Raw genomic sequence first — 15,020 nt, forward strand, 5'->3', positions numbered from 1 at the left:
GGAAAAGCTGTCCAGTAGGAAACTGGCCTGGCTACACATATGAGACCTGTAAAGATTATCATTATTTTTGAAAACAAAGAGGAAGAGAGAGAGCTTTCAGCTGGGAATGTAGCTGACAGAGATGTTTTATTAATTCTCTTTGATCTATTATAGACAGAAGGAGAGGGGGAAAATTATAAAATCATTTAGGACTGGTCCTAAACAAAAAGAAGCCGTACAAATTGTTTAAATTATTAACTAAATTTTTGTTAGCATTATTGGTATTTTGATAGTGCTACCTGTGCATGTTGTAGGCTAGGAAAGCTTGTGTTATAGGTAGTTGGGGAAGAAATACATGTTTATTAATTTCCTTAGATTCCTCAAACAAATTACTATAAACATGGTGGCTTAGAACAACAGAAATGTATTTTCCCACAGTTCTAGAGCCAGAAGTCCAAAACCAGGGTGTCAGTTGGGTTAGTACTATTTGGAGAAAATTAACATGTACTTGTCTATACTATTCTGTAAGTCTTTTAAAGAAACAGTTACCTTTTTAGATATTTCTCCCTTTTCTTTTTGCTTTAAGGTACCTTTTTTCCTCCCTTTTTCTTAATTTTGTTGCATGTTTATCTTGTTAAATATTTCAAAGAAAAAATTTTAAAAGAATCTCAGGGCTGGATGGGATTCTGAAGGAATCAGTAGGACTTACTAAAGCATTGGAGTGAAAGGGAGGTACCTGATCTTCTTATGATTCAGATATCTCTTTTGTAAGGAGTAATGCTAATAATATTATGTCATGAGGATTGGTAGGCACTTATGAAGTTTCTTTCTCTTGATACTCAAAGTGTGGGCCACAGACATACATGGTCCCTGGGAGCTTGTTACACAGGAAGACTCTCTTGCAAAACCCCCAGCCCTGCCCAGACCTGCAGAATCAGAATCTATATTTTAACACAATCCCCCCATAATGCAGAATAGTGTCTGCACAGATAAGGTTTTTGATAAAGAACAAAAAAGAAAAGAGGAAGGACGGGCCTTGGTGACAATAGTAACATATCCTGCAGGTTAAGCATTAAAAATAAAATGAGAACCTTTGAAAACCCACAGGATCAATGTGGGATTTAGTCTTTGTATCTGTTGGAATAACATTATTGCTATAGTTTTAACTCGTGGCATATACTTCCAGATCTGTTCCATGGAATTATTTTTATTAGCCTAGTTATTTTTGCTTCTGTTTTGAAACATCATTGGTAGTGAATAAAACTAAAGCTGTTTTTTTATTCAACTCCTGATTTATAAAACCAGGAATGAAAAAGTGAAAACTCCTCTTGGGGGGATTTTATGGGATATTAGAATGACCTTGGATTCTTAAGACAATGTCCATGTGTGTCTCAGCAGTATTTCAAATGTGTAACATCTACAAACATTGACAAGCCAGCCATACAGGCCTGCAACCTAACACAGATATGCCGTTTCACTCTCTTCCTCTTCTCTTCCCCAAAAAGCAATGGAAGAAGGTCTTTTTCTCTAGTGGATAATCTATGCACCTTTAGAGCAAATACACAAAGTCTCTTTTTCCCAGTCCCCTTCCTCAGAATTCTACCCTTTCTGCACTCAGTCTCCCCATCTCACTAAATGCACCTCTGCTCTTCCTAACTGGTCCTGTCTTTTTGTGCTCACCTTTCCCTGCTTCCATCTATTTCCTACAAAGCAGCCAGAGTCAAAAACTAAGTCAGAGTTTCTGCTTCCAGGTGTCCAGAGGTTACCCATAGCATCGACATCAAAAGTACTTTGCATGGCCAACATCCTTCTCAGCTTCATGTCCTCCCAAGCTGCCTGGCAGGCTTGGACCTCTCCCACTGCTCCCCACCTGGCCCATTCCACTCCTTCCACACATTGGCCTCTTGTTTTCCTCAGATCTCCAGGCTGGCATTTTGGTGTCTTATGCACTGAGGTTCTTCTACTGGAAAGGCTCTTTCTCCATCCACACACACCCCTGTACTCAAGACAGCCTCCTCCATTACCCTCTCGCTAGATACACATTTTCATTTTTACTACTTATCACCAACTAACATACTTTTCTTATTTATCTTGATTATTGTCTCTCTAAACTGCAAGAGCCATAAAAACTAAAGACTTTGTGTATTTTTTATTGCTACATTCTTAGTGCATTCAGCAAGAATTCAGTATCTTTTGAATATGAAAATGAATAAAGGAGTCAACAGATATGTGACTACAAACACAGATGCAGTGCATGTTAAGCTGACTTTTAGAAGTAGATTTGTATTCTAATTCTTCATTAAATTTAAAATATGAAAGCAAATGAGCTGGGCTGTCCTAGTTTTAGAAACTAATCAAATAAATTTATAGAAAGTAGAAAACATAAAATGAAAATAGAAATTAATTGTATAAAACAGAAAGATAAAATATCTGAAAGTGCTAGTGTTTGGCAAAAAAAAAATAAAATAAAATAAATAACATTGTATATCCCACCCCTGAAACTCCAATCAATAAAAGAGAAAAAAGCAAAAATATAACTATAAATTAAAAGACTACAGATCCAAAGGAGTTTAAAAATTAAGAAACATTCATGAATTGGAAAATCTTTGTAGGATGAGAAATTGTATGTTACTAAAGATGAATCGAAGTACTGAAATTTTCAGTAAATGGAAAAGGAAGCAAAAACTTGAAGAAGTTTCTAAAGAATTATCTGCTTGAATGACTACATTCATGTGGGGTTTTAAAAAACTTGTAAGAAAAAGTTCATGAATATATGGATTACTATAGAGCATGCAAAACTATGGAACTCTACTTAATGTTGTAAAGCTATTATAACTTGGAAACGAACCTCAAAATAAAATAATATTGAATTATATTTAGTAAGTACAGATCAAAATCAGGAAACAGCATTAAATAATATTTTAAAAGGATAAACCATCGTAACTACACATGATCTAAGAAATAAAAGATAATTTAATATTAGGCAGGCTAGGGCTGGGGTTGTGGCTCAGTGGTAGAGCGCTCACCTAGCATGTGTGAGGTGCTGGGTTCAGTCCTCAGCACAACATAAAGATAAATAAAATAAAGGTATTTTGTCCAACTACTTCTAAAAAAATTTAAAAAAATATTAGGCAGGCTATTAACGTTGTAAGCTATTAAAATAATTATTTTAATAGGTGCTGAAAACTGTCAATAAAATTCAATAAAAATGTACCTTATCAAAACTTATAAATGTAGTAACAAGACTTTTTCTTTTTTATTTATTTTTAATTAATACGTAATTGTACCTAGCTATGAGATAGAGTAAGAAAATTCAATACATGTATATAATATGCAGTGATCAAATCAAGCTAATTAATACTTCCAACTTCTTAAACAATGATCATTATCTCATATTTGAAGTCTCCCAACTCTTCTAGTTGTTTATTACATAGGTGTTATGAACATAGTCATTAGAACTTACTCTTCCTGTATAACTGTGTTTGATACCCATCATTCAGTCTCCTTTTTACCTGATCCCCTACCTTTTCTAGACTCCAGTAACTGCTTTTCTACTCGCTACTTCTATGAAATCAACTTTTGGCTTCCACATATAAGTAAGAAAATGTGGTATTTGTCTTTTCATGGCTGGCTTATTTCACTCAACATAATGTCTTCCAGTTTCATTCATGTTGTTGCAGATGACAGGATTTCTGTTCTTTTTATGGGTGAATAGTATTCCATTGTGTATATATACCACATTTCCTTTATCCATTCAGCCACTGATGGACATTTGTACGTACCTTTTGAATAGAAATGTTCAGTAAATTTTTTTTTATAAATAATTTTTGAACAAACTACATATGTTGATCCATTGCCAACATTACATTTAAAGAAACCATAAGAATTCCCCTGAAAATTAGGATATTTAATATCAGTAATATTTAACATTTTTGCAGAATTTCTGACCTAAGTTTTAACATGAAAAAAATTGAATCATCAGGAAGGAAAAATAAAGCTATCCATGTTTGGAAACAGTATTTCAGTACAGGTAAAAAAAATTCTGAGATTTCAATGAAATGAAAAACATTATTAATAGCTGAGACAGTATTGTAAAAATTAACAGATATAACATAAAACCAGATCAAACTACAAGGCTTAGAGGAAAGAAAGGGAGCAGTCAGAAAGGGGAAAATTTATCAACTGATGATGAAGATATTCTCTGAGAGAATTAGTTCAGATGCTTTGGGCTACAAGTAACAGATACCCCAATTCAGCTAGTATGAGAAATAAGGAAGACTTATTTCTTGTGATCAAAAGTCAAAAACAATAAGGCTCCTGATCTAACTCCATGGCTTAACAGCATCTTCAGGGCCCCCAGTTCCCTCCATCTGTCCATGCTGACTGCCCCAGCTCTTCACTCACTAGGCCCCTCCCTGGCTGAAGGACAGCTGCCTTGGTTCTTTTTTTTTTTTTTTTTTTTAAGAGAGAGTGAGAGAGGAGAGAGAGAGAGAGAATTTTTAATATTTATTTTTTAGTTCTCGGCGGACACAACATCTTTGTTGGTATGTGGTGCTGAGGATCGAACCTGGGCCGCACGCATGCCAGACGAGTGCGCTACCGCCTGAGCCACATTCCCAGCCCCCTGCCTTGGTTCTTACAGATACAGCAATGCCCAGTGGAAGAAGACTGCCTTGAGCAAGTTGTGAAATTTATTTGTGCTTCAACTTTGTGAGATGGGAATAAGTAATAGGAATCTCATATTACTATAGGTCTTGAATGACATGATACCTGTGAAACACTTGTATTTGTCAAGAAACTCTCCTTAGCAGTACTGGTTCTTGTCCTTCCTTCTTGCTCTGAGAAGCACTTTGTCAGAGTTAAGGCAATCTGAATGCTCTCCCGCAAACCAATCAGTTCTTAGTTGGGTGAGTCTTTTATTTTTCCTCACCCATTTTCTTTCCTTCAATTTTCAAACTATTCTCTTTAGCAAAAAAAATAAGATTTGAGGCCCTTCTCTTTGCCATTTATCTTACTTTCCAAGCAAACGATAGGGCCCTGTTTTTGTCTAGTCTTTCTCCATGCTTCAGATCCCTGGGACTTAATTTTCATGACAGATGTATTTGTTTCTGGCATTAACCTCACTATACAATTTTGTCCTTTGGAATCAATATATGGGCTTCATTTGGAATTGTTCAAGCTTTTGTTCTTACCATCCTTTTCTTGTGATATGGAGTTGACTAAAGGTGATTTTTAAGGTGCTGTTGGTTCCAGAGTTATGTGCCACAGAATCATTTCTGTTTGGGGGAATGTCTTTTAAATGTACTCTCTGGAGCCTGGAGGCCTCACTTGTCCTATCTCCATGGGTTTTACACATGCAACGAAGGTTTCCTGCCTTTACTTCTAAACGAGTCTCTCTGCGTAAGCAAGAACTGGGTCCATCTTCTCTCTGTGGGACCTGAATGGTAAACTTGGCCAGTGTCTTGTCCAGAGTTCGACTTTTAGTCAAATGAGAAGAAATCTGGTGAATCCCTGGATCATGAACATCTTCTTGAAGAGTCACTGCCTCTGCCTGAGCTGATTATCTTCTTGCCTTATTGCCCACCTCTGGCTGGGGATCCCTCAGCTGCTCACCCCAGGGGGACAGCATCTGTCTCTGCTGCCCTCTATCTTCAATCACAGGTTTTCCAGCATTTCAGCATGTTCCATCCCTATGGTTGCTGAGTTTTTTCACTAAAGGGCTCATGTTCTTGACAAATACATAATTTATCCACCTCCTATCCGTTCTGTTTCTTTTGTATTCCAAGTGTTTCTCCATGTTCAAATATTTAATCCCATCTTGCCACTCCTGCAAAATCCATGAGTCATGACTCCAGTATGAGTGAGTGGCTGTACTGCAGGGATACTACAGACACAGTCCAAGCGACATCTCTGGTACAATGACCACGATCTTCCCCACCCTTATCCATGATGGGGAGATGGGGTGACTCCTTGAACTCCTCTGGTCCTTGGGAGCAACAGGCTTGGTATAGATGGGAGCCGTTTCCTCCTGTCATAGCAGCAGTGTGTCTCAAGAACTTCCAAGTGTGGCCAGCACAATACAACAGAGACAAAGCCCAAATCCAAATCACTTTTCATCCTTTTTTCAATCATTCATCCTCTATATTTGTGGAACATCTGCCATTGCCAGGTGCTATTCTGGCTCTGAGGGAACCAGGATATATCTTGTCCTATTCTCGTGTGTTGAAAGCTCAGAAGATCATACTGGACTGTGGTGGTATGACATAAATAGGTTGTTCCAGATGTGTTGGGTTCCTGCTGCAGCCAGGAAGTGGGTCATAGACAGTACGAGGTTGCTTCTTGGAGTTGGTGATTCTGAGCTGGGACTGAAAAGGTAAATGAGAAATAGCTTGATGGGAAGTTGGGGAAAAGGAATGTGCAGGGGAGGACTGGCATTCCAGGAGGGAGGAGTGCTTGGATGTTGAGCCCTCATGAGGTGCTTTCTATGAGACCTGGAGGGCAAACAAGCTACAGGCAATTTGGGTAGTGTTCGGATATAAAGAATAAAGCAGGACCATGAAAAGTAAGACTCAACTCTGAAGTGGACAGGAACTTGACTGTGGAAGGTCTTTATCCCTCAAGTAGCCCCATGAGTAACTGGGTAAATATGGTGTCACCACCCAAGAATGGGGCTGTGCATAGGAATATGAGCTGGCCAAGTGATGGGAGAAGAGATGCATTCAAGTGTCTCCTGTGATGTGTTGAGTACCTGCCTCAATTTTCAGGTGCAGCCTGGGCAACAGGAGACAGATGCAGAAAGTCAGGAGGTGGACCCTGATTCAAACTAAGAACATAGGCAGTTTGGAGAGTGAAAAATCACACACTAACTCAGAGCGGGGCTAGTTGTAAAAACAGGTGAAACCTAAGGGAATAGGAGCTCCATTGAGAATTGGTGCAGCTTCGGGCTGGTACCTACCTCTCCCTCGCTCACATGCCCCATGCCCTCTCAGGCTGCCTCTTCCTCTTCCTGTTTTCATCCAGTCCTCTGCTGCCATCCAGATTCTTCACTTCCCGGGAGCAGATTAACCCACCTTCTCTTCCCTGGTGTCTGGGCAGTCAGCTGTGGTCAAAAGTAGCAGTCATTTCCAGGAAGGAGGGTTGCCTGGCTGTCCCTTTGGCAAGGCCAGTGGTGGAAGAGTCCCACGTAGGAAGGCCATTGTCCATTAACTTCCTTAACATATTCTTATCAGTCCTTGTGAACCTGGAGTTCCCTCCCAAATCATGCAAATCTCAAAATGAGGAAACAGATGACAGCACTGAAGAAAAAAAAATACAACTTGAGCATCTTCTGGGGACATTATGGGCCCGGGCCACACAGTCCACAGTCAGCCCTAATCCTTGAATGGTCTGCAGTCTTCTCTGGTTCTTCACCCCTCTCTCCCTCTCTGGCCTGGGCTGCTTCTCCCACTTCACCATCCTTTTATGAGAAATCCATTTGACAGTGGAAGAATCTGGTTTCATCCACTGCTGGATTCAAATACTGGTGTGTGTGACCTGGGATGTCACTAAGCCTCACCCCCATCATCTCCCACAATCTGTATCCTGTCCCTGCAGTACTAATGCAAAACAGGTTAAGGTTATGGACACTTACTCTGTGAGGAACAGTTGGGGGCAGCATGCTCTGCCCTTGGCTCACACGCCTTTCCCAATCCTTTCCCCTTTGTCTCCCAGAGAAACAGTCTTCTGTAACTCCAACTTCTTCACACAATGCTCTATATATTTTCTATAACCAAACTATCTGCCACCGACTTTAAAAACTGAAGTGCTAATTCTTTTCTCTCAGAATATGTGACCTATAGGGAAGATGGTGGTGTCCCTTGGCTCCTGGGTATGTATCACCCCCATGTAGAATGTCCCTTTCATGTGGAATCTCATTCCTGTTGGCTGTTGCTCCTGATCACTTTTTTTTTTTTTTTTGTAAACATTTGTGACCATTATGTACTCCTCCCTTCTTCTCTGAGGACTGCACAAATCTCTTTGTTCTTTGCCCTCTCATGGTCAACAAATGAATAATCCTCTGGCACCTGCTTCCACTCCAGATAGAGGCTGTCTGCTCTGAGTACACTGTTCTTCCTCCTGCACACTGTGGGCTCTCCTGGGCTCAACTTGTTCTTCTTCAGACCATACCCTATGCAGATTCTCTACCCATTTGAAATGTATTCAGCATCTTCCAGTACAGCAGGGTCTGGGGCTCAGCAATGGGGTCCAAGAGCTTTGTGCAGATGGATTCCAATGCTGCACTCATGAGCTTATATTCTTCCCCAAAATGCTTTTTGTCTCTCCTATATATCTGCCTTACACCCTGTAAACATACTCACAGATTTCCCATCCTAACAATGCATCTTCCTTGTTTAACTACCACCTATCTTATCTACTCATAACCCCTTATTCCTGAAATTGCTTTTCTTCTACTGTCATTTCTATCTTAAAAATTCCCCTTTCCTTGTGCCTAGTTTCCTACTTTTTACCATTTCTTCTCGGTTGCTTTTACATCCTTCTCATGAACCTTAAATATTTTATGTTCTTTTCCTGTCTTGAATGTTAATCTTTCCCACAACTTTCACCTCAGATGTCATATTTTATCCCTCCTGCACACTTCTGTAGTGCTTTTAATCCATACCCATGTTTTTGTTTGCACATTTATACCAAAAGCTCCAGTGCTGCCTTGACCTTGACAGAACCAGTGTGGAATTTTTCATTTGTCCTGCCCTTCTCGTGTATTGGTGAACTGCCTCTTTGAGGCCAGAAATCAAGGCCCTTTCTTTTTAGATCATGTCTCCATCCTGGCTTTCCACATTGAGTTAGCCCCAGGTTAAGTCCTTGGTTAGCTCTTCCCATTATCTTTCTTGCCCTCTCTTCTCTATTTCTTCTGAAAAGTATTCAAAGGTCTACACCTGAACTGGCTTGTCCAAAGTATTACAATGGCCTCTTTTTTCAAATCATCAACTTTTTAATGATACAACATATAAAAGTATCCAGATATAAATAAATTATAATCTCTGCCCTTGAGAAACTCATGGTCATGGCTAGTAACCCATCCAAAGGCAGCTGATGAGATATACCAGTGGGAGCATGTGCCATCCATGGGGTCATACCATGCAGGATGAGGCAGTCCTTGATAAAGGTGGCCTCTGGTTGCCTGCCATTCTTGATGACACCCTAGATACATGTTTGGCCTGTGTTTCTGTTCCACATTCTCTATTTCAGCACATTTGTAGAAGTCTAAGATCTACAGAATGCCAGCTTGGGAGGTTTGGGACATCTTACATACTTTGATGGGCATCTTTGTAGAAATCATCTCTTTTATTCAATTAAATGATCAGAGGGATATTTGCCCTTAAAAAAAAAAAACCTACACAATATTTACACAGGGACAGCTTCTCTGATACTTGGAAATCTCCCTTTACTTAAGTAAAGCCTCATTCAAAGAGACCAGACTGCACCCACAAAATTTCTAGTTTCATTTCTTAATTCTGTAATTATATCTATATTTTTATCCACATGATCAAAGTAATCAAAACTAAAACCAGGCTCTTGAACACCAGCTCTCTAAGTTAGGGCCAGTTTGGGGCAGGGTGACCAGCCTGTTTGCTGCTCTTACCTTCTCTAGATAGCCATATATAATACCCAGGTTGGGGTGTCAACCAGCATTTTAGATCCTCAGGCTTGGAGAAGAAAATCTGTGGCAGCATCCAGGGGAAATAGAGATTCCATAGATTCAACAACCCCTGTCCTGCCATCGGCATGTGCCCTGTAGGTTTTCTCCTGACTGTGAACTTGGGCTCTTCTAGATAACAGGTAGGTAGTCCCTGCTCCCATAAAATGCAAACTGAAGCAGGGAAAAATGGAGATCTTACATCAGAAATAGTCACTAGCAAACTGTGTGTTCACAGGGTTGATGGGGCTGCCTGTGTTAATCCTGTGCTAGGAGTTGGGAAACCAATGTTCCAGTTCTTCTTGCAATGAGGGAACATGTCCTATACCTTACTGTGACCCGTTTACCTCCTAAGGTGTACCACAGCCCTCTCAATTCCTGATCTTTTAGCACATGCTTCACTAGCTCTTCGCAGATCAGCATTTAGTTTCGGGTTAGAGAAACCTGAGCCTCCACCAATATCGCCTCCTTCCGTCATGCTTCCTTATAACTTACCCATGCTGTCACAGTTTATGTGTCACTTGTCAATGTCCCCCTCCAGTGGAATTGAGGCTCATGAGGAGGGGGCCCCATGTGTTGCTCTTGTTTATTACCATATACCAGAATCCCCCTCTCTCTGAGCATATAGAGTACTAGATGTACGTCAGTTGAGTAAATGATATTGAGCTATACCCCTAGCCAAGAATTTTCTCTTTTGTGCTCACATATGATTGTCTGTCTTTCAGGAGCCCAGCAGCCGGGGCCGCCATATTACACCGACCCTGGAGGACTAGGAGTGAATCCTGTTGGGAATACCATGGCAATGGCTTTCCAGGTCCAACCCAATTCACCCCAGGGAGGCACAGCCTATCCACCCCCTCCTTCCTACTGCAACACACCCCCACCCCCCTATGAACAGGTGGTGAAGGACAAGTAGCAAGAGAATGCTCGTGGGAGGTGGAGAGGTGGGACGGGGCTCTTCACCAGGCCCTTCCCATCCCCATGGATGTTCCCATCCCCATTGAAGTTCACTTCCAGGGACGGTCCAAGGGCAAACTCCTCTTTGATATCTTCAAAGCAAGCACAGCTCCCTTTCAAGTTTTCCGTGGAGGACAATATTTGAATTCACACTGTGTCTCCTCTGTTGCTTCTGTTTCTAATGTAATCTGTGCTCTCTAGCAGTGTGGCAACAGCCCCAAGGGTTAACATTCTTGGGTGGTGTGGCCAGATCTTCAGGAGAGACTAAAAGGAAGAGGAAGGCAGAGCCAGCCTGTGAGAGGGACCGATGGAGGAGCCAGCCCAGGCGAGCCCTGCAGGCAGCAGGCAGCACAGCCCATGAAGCCAGATGAGGTTGGGCAGGGTGGCTGCCAGCCATCAAAGCCCATTTTTCCTCTTCCAGAAGCTGTTGGAGAAATATGCAAGGGGGAAAAGACTCTTGACACTTTTTTTATCTCTCACATCCTGAAGATAGGCTTCCTTCTGCCTAAACAAGGAACAGCCGAGTGCTGCCGCTTCCACCTCCAGATGGATCTGAATCAGGCTCACGTTGGATGTCTGCGGTTATCTGAAGATCAATAAAGTTATTTAAATTTATGGGAAATTGATCCCTGCTCCAAACTGGGACATTTCATTTTATAAGCCCTTGTTCTGACTTGGGGAGAAAAATATATCCCCGTTTTTAGTGCATTCTTGGAAGTACATGTGTAGTGTCCTGTCCTTTGAGATCAGATAGGGAGTGTGTCCTCCCTGGATGCCAGTGCCCAGAGGGCTCTTGCATCTTCCCCCAAGGCAGCTGTGGGTGGATTTGATGGGCACTTTCAAAGCAGAAGGACACATCTGGCTGGGAAATCACATCAACCTTTAGAGGGAGAAAAAACAGCCAACATGCCCAGCAAGGCACAGCCAGCCTTGTTGAACCAGAGCGGGAGGCAGTTGTGTCTGATCTGAGCAGTAGTGTGCTGGGCTCTGAAGATAGGGAGCTTACTGAGAAAGATGGAAAAAGTACTGATTTCATTTACTGACCATGTGATCAAAAATAGAATAAAGAAGATGTTAGAAATGCAAATCCCCAGAGGAGAATCCTATCTTGCCCCAGGGTCTTATAGTAGTTGCAGGTTTTGTTGACAGATAGCAGGGAGTTCTGTTCCTCTGCGTAGTTAGCAGTGTTGACATGTATTTAAACCCAGATTGAGACCTGCCCGTGTCGTGTGTACTAAGAGCAAAGCAGCGTAGCAAAGATACCTAGATTACTCTGTGTGTAGTATCATGGGGAGTGGGGCTGGTGGGGGGTGTTACTTATTTTTTTAATTGACCTAGTCAAAGCCTCTTAAGAAATTGCTACTCATTGAACTTTGTGCATCAAGATGTCTCTCAGGAGCAGATGTGGGATGGTTTTCATTTCCCCTAGATCAAGAAGCACAGTGTCTTTGCTCTGCTGGGGTATTTATGTGTGATGAAGGGTGAGGAAAAGCAGTGGAGCTCAAGTTAACTGTGCGGACTTACTCTAAGGACAGAGAATGTGGGGACCTCCAGGGAATTCCACGGGAAGTGCCCGGGACCAAAACCAACACCCTGGGGACCAATCTATGGACACAGATGATGCTGCCTGTGTCTTTGACCCTTGCCACCCTGTGTGACCTCTGACCTCCTGTCCTTGACTGCAATACCTCCCCATGCTCCAGTCCTCGATTTCAATGAAGCAACAAAGCACAATGTCTGCTGTTTACAACTGAGACAACTACATGGGTCCAAACAATTCCTCTTCCTCCAGGTCATTTGTTTTACATTTTCAATTTCTCCCATTACTTTCTTTTTTTTTTTTTTTTAAATAAAAAAGCACTCAGCACTGTCCCTGGAATTGGATCAGAGTGCAGCTGAGTAAGGCACCCAGTGCCCACAACTAAATTTTGTTTATCTTTTTCAACAACTGGTAGGGCTCAACAATTTTATATTCCCATGTTCATGTAAGATTTGTTTCCCATTGAACTTGGGTTAGACTCCTGTGCATTGAGCACCGACACTGTCCATGGAAGTTCCACTTCTGCTGACATTTCCTGGCCACTCTCATTTCCTTTGCGCTGCTGGTGGTTGGTGACCACTTCTTAGACTGATTCCAGCTCCTGGTACGTTGAAGTCCTGTAGAGTGGGTGGTTAGGAGTAAACTTTAGGCAGACCTGTGCATGCTTTTCCTCTGCAACACTTGGCTCACGTCTTTTTTTTTTGTTTGTTTGTTCTCTTTTGATAGGGTCCTATTTCCTATGTATGCACAATAAAAAATAAATTTGGGCATGTACTGTGGTTCTTTTGCTGGGGAGTAGGAAAGAGTGTAGAAATGAAGTTTCTAATGAGAAAGGATGTGTGGCGGGTCATGAGTTCAGCCATGTGTGGTACGGTTGAGGGTGGATGATGCGCCTATTAAAGGAAGAACCGGAAATTAGGTATTATTATCAAGGAATATATTCTTCTTAGGTAGGTCTGCCTTTACTTTAAAATTCCACTCTACATGGTTAAAAATTGTACTTCTCTCATAGATGTTACCTAAGGATATAACTTCTATAGTTAAGCTGCAATGGCACCATATAGCAATTTTAAAGGTCTCCATAGTTTTTCCTTATATTATTATACTGGTGTATTTATCTTTAAAGGGTGATATAAAATGACCCATTTCATGATAAATCTAACTTGGGGTATAGGGGCAGCCCCAAAGTAATGTATGGATATAAAATGACCTTAAGACTATACAGGTGCTGGACTCAGTGACACATGCCTATAATCCCAGCCACTTGGGAGGCTGAAGAAGGAAGACTGCAAGTTCAAAACCAGCCTCAGCAACTCACCAAGGCCCAAGTAACTTAACTTTTAAAATTAAAAAAAAAAAAAAGAGCTGGGGATATGACTGAGTAGTTAAACACCCCTGGATTCAATCCTTAGTATTCACCCCCACCCCCACCCCAAAAAATACACAAACATAACTAGGCACAGCAGCATTCAACTCAGTAAACTGAGGCAGGAGGATCGATTGAGCCCAGGAGTTCGAGCTCAGGCTCAGCAACATATTGAGACCTCATTCTCAAAAAACGAAAAAGAATGTCTAAACAAAACATGTTAGCCCCAGAGCATGTGGGCTTAGTCTGAGAAGCCTGATGGTGGCACCAGGGGTTCCTCAAAATAAAATGTATTTTCCCACTTCTAGACATTTTGCCATGAAAATTTTAAAACATACAGAAAAACTGGAAAAAAAAAGTATACTGAAGAACCCTAAGCTTACTACCTAGATTCTACAGCAATATTTATGATTAAAAATCATTTTTAACAACTAATGTGCTTTCTCTGTATTTTAAAGCATGATAATCATTTTGACCTTAGAATAAGGAAATAGTCCCAATTTGAGCTTAAAAATTAGTCCTCAATGGCTGAGTTTCACCTCTCCCTTTTCATTAGTCCTGGAGAAAATACCAGTCTACTTTTTCCAAACACTGCCTTAGTTACTCAACTGTCACTGTGACAAAATACCTGAGACAATCAACTTTAACAAAGCAAAAATTTATTTTGCCTCACAGTTTCCAAGGATTCATTTTATAGTCACTTGGTCTTGTTGCTTTGGGCCTGTGGTGGCACAGTACATTATGGCAGGAGCATGTGACAGAAGAGGTCTGTTCACCTCAAGGTAGCTGGGAATCAAAAAAGAAAAAGGAGCCGAAGTCTTAAAATTCCCTTAAGGGCATATAGCCAATGACCTAAGTTCCTTCAACTAGACCCCACCTCCTAAAGGTTCCACCATGTCCCAATAATGTCATGGGCTGGGGACCAATCCTTCAACGTGCCTTCCTTTAGGGGACAATGCAGATCCAATAGCACTGCCTGAGTTCCTAGCCACCCATATTAGCAGGAAAGTATTATATTCCTCTCAGGCCCAATGTCCCATGGGACCCTGAGATCTCACTCAGCCCTTAGAGTACCTGTATGTCTCCAAGTTGGCGGCTTTTCTATGGATGGATGGATGTGTGTCTCCTCCAAACTTCCCATGCCAGACTCCACTCCAGTGCTGTCCTGGGTGATTTGTGCTGGGCCCAGCCTTCTACCCATAGTTCAGATCTGGCCACTAATCCAGACATACTTTCCCCTGAAGCTCCTCTGAGGTGTTATCTGCAGCAGAACCCAGGTGTCTTCATCATCTGAGAGATTTCTTAAACATTTCGTGTCAGCCGGGAAGTGGCCCAGCCTCAGGCCTTCTTCAGAAACTCCTTGGCACCTCTACAGATGTGCCCAGCTCATAATGCCACACCAGCACTGCAGCCCTGGGCTGTCTGGAAGAAAGCAATAGGCTCCCTATTTATGAGACTTTCTGTTAACTCTTCAGCACTTAGCT

The 15,020-nt window shown here is 41.6% G+C and overlaps 1 protein-coding gene across 1 annotated transcript in view; it reads left to right on the forward strand.

The window, feature by feature from the left end:
- Nucleotides 1-12,476, forward strand: part of VOPP1 (VOPP1 WW domain binding protein) — a 98,876-nt gene extending 86,400 nt beyond the window's left edge. The window contains exon 5 of the mRNA XM_081287183.1: nt 10,399-12,476. Coding sequence (XP_081143309.1) covers nt 10,399-10,589 — 191 coding nt within the window. The 3' untranslated portion in view covers nt 10,590-12,476. The remainder of the gene's footprint in view (nt 1-10,398) is intronic.
- Nucleotides 12,477-15,020: the final 2,544 nt, after the last annotated feature.

This window comes from Spermophilus citellus, assembly GCF_964194105.1.
Source record: "Spermophilus citellus genome assembly, chromosome: 3".
In the NCBI taxonomy this organism is placed as follows: domain Eukaryota; kingdom Metazoa; phylum Chordata; class Mammalia; order Rodentia; family Sciuridae; genus Spermophilus; species Spermophilus citellus.